Source organism: Trifolium pratense, linkage group LG7 (genome assembly GCF_020283565.1).
Source record: "Trifolium pratense cultivar HEN17-A07 linkage group LG7, ARS_RC_1.1, whole genome shotgun sequence".
In the NCBI taxonomy this organism is placed as follows: Eukaryota; Viridiplantae; Streptophyta; class Magnoliopsida; order Fabales; family Fabaceae; genus Trifolium; species Trifolium pratense.
This window is the reverse complement of record NC_060065.1, coordinates 44841384-44849258: the sequence shown is the minus strand read 5'-3', so window position 1 is coordinate 44849258 and position 7875 is coordinate 44841384. Positions and strand designations below refer to the sequence as shown.

The 7875-nt window shown below is 30.4% G+C and overlaps 1 protein-coding gene across 1 annotated transcript; it reads left to right on the top strand.

Moving 5' to 3' along the window:
• The first annotated feature begins 1447 nt into the window (after nt 1-1447).
• Nucleotides 1448-2344, top strand: LOC123895245 (calcium-binding protein KRP1-like). The gene has a single exon (XM_045945497.1). The coding sequence runs from the start codon at nt 1638-1640 to the stop codon at nt 1986-1988; it is 351 nt and encodes a 116-aa protein (XP_045801453.1). The 5' UTR covers nt 1448-1637; the 3' UTR covers nt 1989-2344.
• Nucleotides 2345-7875: the final 5531 nt, after the last annotated feature.

Genomic DNA, 7875 nt, shown 5'->3' with positions numbered 1-7875 from the left:
ATTCTAGTTTATCTTTTTTGGATTGGTGTCATGATCCTTTGGGATGTATTGAAAGCATTTAATTTCCGACTTTAAATTGTAAGGGTTTGAGTATCCCTTATACTCCCATATAATATAATTTGCTTATAAAATAAAAAAAAACCAATGCTTTAATTACATCCCCATCTCTGTTTAATATTTTTTTAGGGTTCAAATTTGGAAATTAAAATATCAAGGGAGAATTATGACTTAACAACAAAGTACAGGATTCATAAATTTAATTGTCACACCTAAAATATTCCTAAAATCCTAGATTCACTACTTCCTCTCCAATTCGGATTGTTTTCTTATAAATTTTGCATAAATTGTTTTCATGAACAGGATTCATACAATTGAGATGCAGACCAAAAAAAAATTGTGTGTGGTAGAGAATAAAATATTAATCATACTCCCTCCATTTCAAATTGAGTAACACAGTTGACTGTTGTGCACTATTCACATATATTATTTTGACTATATTTTTCTACTAATAAACAAAAACAAATATTAGCATATAAAATGTTGTTAGATTCGTTTCGATGTGTATTTTTAAAATATCAAATTTTTATAATTTTTACTATTATACAATTACAAATATTCATCGTCTAAGTTATGCATCGGAAGGAGCAGAAGAATAAGGAATATCACATGAGTCATGGTACGAGCCACGAGACCATGTTTCTTACAATTTGAGTTTTTCAATGATTGAGAAATAAATAAAAGTATGTGATTGAACGAAAGGATTCTCAAGAAATAAAATTTGCGGATTTATCACGAGCCTTTTAATTAAATAAAGGGTCTTGCAAACATGTGTCTTTAAAAAATTCAAAAGTAGAAATATTTTCTTAAATTTTATGTAATTAATATGTGTTCAAACTTAAAAATAAAATTAGATGAATAAATTATGATAAAATATTTCCTTTTTTAAATTACTAACATATGCCCTATATGTTAGCTTTTTCCTTAAATAAAATAGACGTTTTAAATTTAGTCTTAAATTAAAATTTTCCGCATGTGTTAACCGATTCTAACTTATATAGACTTCTTCTTTTCGCACTCTCTGGAAGTTCTCGTTCGCTCTCGAAAGTTTCAAAAATATTCTCTCGCTACTTAAGCAGCGAACTCAAGGGGCGTAAAATCTGGAGAAAAAAAAAAGTTCGCATTCTAGAATGCGAACCTTATAAAATAGGGGCGAATGAAGAGCGAGAGATACAAAAATATTAGATTTTATAAGCTTTGTATCCTAGGATGCGAACTGAGTTAGCATTCTAGGATGCAAACTATTTTTCCCTAGTTTTTGATATTGATAGACTCGCACGAGGGGGTATAACTGGAAGGTCGGGGGCGCGTGCAAGACTCAAGGGATGCGAAAATAAGACTTATATATATATATATATATATATGGACCACATTTTGAGTCGAAAATAAGTTATGGACCACATTTTCTATATTTGAAAGGAACCCTAAACGTCCTAACTATTCTTTTACTCAAAAACCGTATATTATTGTATGGTATACCAGAAGCACATAACATACCCTTCTAGCATAAGCTACCATTATCCCCTTTCACATTGTTACTATTATCAACTTCTACTTGAAGTTTTATTTGCACTTTCCACATGGAATTGGATTTTGGTATGGATTTTGAAGACTACTTTCCCTCCATGTTTGCACATTTAGGAGCAGAAGGGTTTATAGGAGAACTTTGCTACGGGTTTCGTTTGCTCATGGATGTTAACAAAGGTCTTATAACATTTGAGAGCTTGAAGATGAATTGTTTCATGCTTGGTTTGGAGGTTAGGGATGATGAGCTCTTGTGCATGCTAAAGGAAGGTGATTTGGATGGAGATGGTGCTTTAAATCAAATGGAGTTTTGCATTCTCATGTTTAGGTTGAGTCCATGTTTAAAGGATGGACCTAAAATTTGCAATACAATTACTCATCAAGGTGTGGATCCTAAAGTAATATGATTTAATCTATATACATGGTAAGTTTAAAGTTTTTTTTACACTGCCCTCAAATCATTCTAAAGTCACACATATATTGGTTTGATTTGTAGTCAGTATAAAAAAAACTATACTGCCTATATATAAAAATTAAATCACTCTCTATTTCTCTTATTTAATAAGAGATATTTCTCTTATTTAATAAATTTTTATCCTTTGTAACATTATGTTCCAAAAAGTCACTAGATGTGATTTAGTAGTAAGAGGTTTGAGTAGTATGCTAGATGTCGTAAGTTCTATCTTCGACTCTATTGTAAACAAAAAAACCATTATGTTCCAAAAATAAATGTCTTTGTAACTTTCCCTTTATTTGTTTCAAATCCATGATTAATAATTGCTTTCTTAATTTTTTGACGGAATATTAATAAGTTTTTTTTATATTTTGTCAAATTTTGTATATGTGCATGTGTGGATATATTGTTAAGCATCCCATGTACTATTATAAAAAAAAAATAAAACAAAGAGCATCGCATGTACTATTATAATTTTCCTAAACGATGACTTTGGTCAGTACTAGAAAGCTATTGGTGGACATCAATAGGTATTTTTGTTTTTGTACTTTCATTCCTGTCTTTTAGGAATGTGTCAAGTTTTTTTTTCTTCTTAAATGCAGTTTTGCCCTCTTTATTTTGATTAAATCGAAATTTTACACCCTATATTTTAAAATGCGGACTTTTACCCCCTGTTTTATAATTTTTTGGATTTAGCCCCCCCTAAAATTCTGCTTTTGAGTCACAACTTCAAAGTTTCGCACACAATTCAATTTGGATCAATAATTCACCAAACAGATATCAAAATGACCGTAATCGAGTTATCTTGATTAATTACCATTTTAGTGAAGGTATGTCCCCCAAAATTCTGCACAAAATCTGCTTTCGTGTCACAACTTCAAAGTTTCGCACACAACTCAATTTGGATCAATAATTCACCAAAAGGATACCGAAATGACCATAATCGAGTTAGCTTTCCACATAATCAAACCCCACTAAATTTGGAGTTACAAAGAGAGATTAATTACTGTTTTAGTGAAGGTCTGTCCAATTACTAATTTGCAGAAATCTACTTATGACCTTCAAATTCAACATCGTCTACCAAACACATCGTAACTCCAAATTTAACGAAATTTAAATGACAACAAGGGTAATTTCGTTAGTTTCCGGACATGTAAATACTATTGAAAAATGAGCTACGGGGTGAGAGACATGACAAAAATATCAGTAGTAGTTCCATACAATAATTGATTTGGACAAACCTTCACTAAAATGATAATTAATCTCTTTGTAACTCCAAATTTAGGACTCTTAACATGTCAAAGACACCATTTTCTATAATTTTCGGTTAAATAATTTTTTGGTCCCTCTCAAGTGATCATATTTTGTTTTTTTTTCCTAGAAACTTTTAATACATGCAGTTTTAGTCCATACTATTTTCCAAATTTTAAAAGATTATTTAATTATCTTTATACATTTAAATTTTTGAATAATTTTTTACAAACTTGATTAGAATACTCTAAAACGTTTCTTTCAAAAACTTTAGAATTTTTCAAAATAAGAAGAACTACATTTGAATTTTTTAATTTCAAAAGATATGATAAAAGTAACAAAAATCTCAACATAAAAATCAAGTTTGGAAAATAGTATGAATTTTGAATTTTTTATATTTTTCTGCAAAAGATCATTCAATAATACACATTGATTTAACAACAAGACTAAGTCTACGTGCACGTGCATATAATAATTTCGTAGTATAATTAATTGTGTGAAACTTATTGCTAGGAAACGTTGGTTATATTACTTTTATTGTGTTCCAAGAAAGCAAAATATCATACAAATATCATTTGTTTGAGGTTGTAGGATTAAGTTTTATTCAATGCAGATCCAATCAATGACTTTTGTGTCATCAATGCTAGAGATTCGGAGACGTGAATATTCCAGACACTTCAATATAGTCAAATATGTAGGCTTATGTAATATGTGATTTTATGCTATCAACACGGATGTTGTGAGTTTGTTCGCATTCATCCTTTATGTTTTTAGCGATTTTTAATTTGTATTATATCGATCTACTATTCTCAATATGAATGAATGAATATCTTCTATTTAGTCAAAAAATAATAATTCTATTTTTATTTTTTTTTATTGTTCAAGATGTCTTATTTTTATTATATTTTCTGCTGTACTGAATTTTTTTATTGGCTATTTATTTTGATAGATTATTTATTTATATTTTATGTTACGACTTTCAATTACAATACATACACTCTTTAGTGTGGCTAGAAATATTTACACCATTTTATTACTTATATATCCAAAGGTTTGTAAGAAAACGATACAAATTCTTGTAAGGTGAGGAATGATTCTTACTTTTAAACTCTTGTCCAGGTCAACTCACATCTGATATGAGATTTTTTAACACACTTCCTCATGTCCAGCATTATTGGGTTTGATGCGTGGATATAAATGATAGGTGTTTGACATAACTCATCCTTACAAAATCAGCTTGTAATGTGAGGATTGTCTCTTACTTATAAACCCTTGTCCAGACCAACTTACATCTGATGTGGGAGTTCTTAACATTCACTAATGATGCCTAGCTGAATGTTATTTATATATATTATTTTTGTTTACACTCGATGTGATTTTTTTTGTTACCATGTTATAAGTGTGAAATTTCTACCGTCGTTTAACACTGACTCATCCCTATCGGGGAATCTATGAAATACAAGGTTAGTTCTTCCCTTTCACCCAAGTTTTTCATACATAAGAACCATAAATCGAACCCTATTTGCTTATATGATTTTTGAAATAAATTTAATTATATAGGGCATAAGATAAGATGAAGGTGACTAGAGATGTCTAATTTTTTCTTCATGTCTAGATGTTCTTAACTTATTAAATAATAAATAAACTTAATCAAAGGGTTATATAAGTTTTTAAAAGTCCAACGCTTATAATTGTTGGATAGTATAACATTTTTAACTTTCGTACGTAGCATATCCAATTAAATTCTTTTTTTTTTGACTAAATATCCAATTAAATTTTTACTAGCGGCTAAACAAGCGCGTTGTGTGATCTATATTTTCTATTTTATTAACGTAAATAAATTGTAAATAATAATTTATTATAAGTTTGATTTTTATTTAAACTAATTTTTATTTATATAATATAAATATTAAATAGAAAATGTAGGTATAATATAATAATACCAAGTATTTAAAAATTAGAGTTGACATTGGGTTGAAATATATTTTTCATATGATAACAACATATATGTACTATGTATAAGTAAGACAGGTAGGGGGGCCATGGCCACTGCTTGCCACCCCCCTGATCCGTCTCTGAGCATACAGATGAACATGTCAATCATATAGATGAACAGTGGCAAACGAACGAATATGAACATTGATTATTGTAACATTGTAACAATACTTTCGTATTGTTGAACATCAAGTACTGTTTTGGTGAACAATGTTGTAGTATGGAATATGGATGAAGAGGTTGTGCGATGAATAGTAAAGAAAATGCAATGAAGGCAAAAAGAACAGAAACAAATTGCAATCAAATCAGAAAGAACAAAAGAACCCACAAAAACAATGAAAGAGATTTTCTGTCAATGCGAGTTACAGCATCAACCGTTCGATTTTTATTAATGGTTAGGATTATTTCAGTGTTTTCGTAATATAAACCGTCTGATATAAAATCAATGATCGAAATTGATTACAACGTGTTACTGCTTGTTATTTCCACTACTACAAATCCCGATTGTCTCCTCGTAGTGTTTTAGGTTCTTTTAGGTTTTCTTATGCATGAACATGGGTAGAAAAAATAGATTTTGGTGATTGTTAATTTGGCAAACTATTGTGTAGACTATCTGGAAATCTCAAAATTAAATGATTTTTTTTTCTTTCGGAAGGGATATTTTCTGTCGAGTATCTGGTCGATAGAGTGAAACATTTATTTTGAAAGTGGTTTCTAGGGAAAAACTCTGGCTCCCCCTGTTCTTTTTACGAGTAGGGTATCCATCCTACTTTATTCTGGAACCGGTAGAGTTTGTTGGGGTGTCGTGTTGGGTTTCGAAGGATCCGAGGAATTGGAGGTCATCTTGTTGCTTTGTCCTACCCGTGGTTGATCCTTGACTCTCTCTTCGTGAAGGATATTCTGTTAGGATTTTTGGGTCACAATAGTAATATTACATGTGTTAGGGCCATTATGTAATTAGCCAAAGCATCAGTGGTCTAATTAATAATTAATAATAAGTCTATGGCTAAAAGCATAAATATCATGAAAGGTAATTTATTGTGTAGATACCATAAGTCAATATCTAATTTGATGAGGGGCCAAATTAGAATATTGAAAACTAAGAAATAACCCTAAGGTTATTTATAAGGGTTATGGTCCCCAACTGGAGAAATAACGTGAAAACGGCGCTCAGTCAAAAGTTCTCTCTTCATCCCCATCAGAAGAGGTTTCAGGAGCCAATAAGGAATTCTACAGTTGGAAGATCACACATACCCGTGACCTTTGATCATCACATATGGAGAACTCAAACTCAGGTACGCTTCCGCTTATGATTATGTTTTATTTCTTAATGATTAACATGATCGACTCTAGGATTTATGAATCAATTGAGTTCTAACAAGTGGTATCAGAGCCACTCATGTTTAATCATTGAGAAAATAAGGTTTCATTATAATTTCATATAATTCAGTATGCTCATCTTCTGTTTTTGGATTGAATTTAGTTGAATTCTGTTTTTCGGTTTCCGTTTAATTTGGATTGCGATGTGCAATTATTCTAATATTGCACAGTATCGTATTATAGGTTTATGCTTTTCAGGATAAAATTTTCTTATGCTACCGTTTGGGAATTTCGGTTCCCTTTTTTGTGATATCCATTATGTTCTGGATGTTCCATTCGGCCCCAATTTTGATTTGGTTTATTTTTTTCATCATATGATCTTAAGAAATAAATTGTAAGGTCTGCGTCATTATATGCTGTTTGTGATTAACAAACCAATCAGTGATACGTTATTTGTGCCTTTTTTTCTTTAGTTTCTGCAATAATGAAACAAACTGATGTATTTTAAGCTAAGGTCCTCTTTTGGTTTTAAAGGTTTTAGTTTTTTCTACTTTTGATGCCATACAGAAATCTTGTTCTAGTTTTGTTTTTATGATGAGGATTCAACTTTGTTTGTGGGCTGCCGTTTTAATTTCATGAGAATCCTTACTTTAGAATTCAGTTTTCCAGTTATGTACGGCAGTGCCAGTCTATTGATGTATATGGCATGCACTTATCGTTTTCTCAGTTTTGCAGAATGAAACAAACAGAGTTTAAGTTAAGGTATTCTTTGTTTTGTTTCACATGTGCTGCAATTTTCTTTTGCTTCAAATTGATCCCATATATTATGTCATTTGGTTTCAATTCAATAAGAATTGATTGCGATTTTCTATAACTTTTATGGGTTTCAATTTTTCTTCTAGTGCCATACAGAAATCTTGTTCTATTCTTTTTCAAATATGTAAAGAAATTGGAACAAGACTCAAGTACAGTTATGGAAATTGCAAGTTGTGTTCTTATACTTGCAAATTTGGTTATCATTTTGGTAAGTATTTTAAATTCAAATATTGGACAGTTTAAGGATATGTATTTTAAAATAAGTTGATTGAAACATAACGTTGCCAAAGTAACCTCTTTTGTGGAGATTAATTTATTTTGAAATACAAAAGGTTGTGTGCTTGTAACTTATGTGAATATTTAACCGGCCCAAAGGAAGGTAACTATTTTACAGAATTATAAGTGCAACTGTGGTGATAAACGTGTGATAATTATTCGGTTTTACGTGTGAATAATAA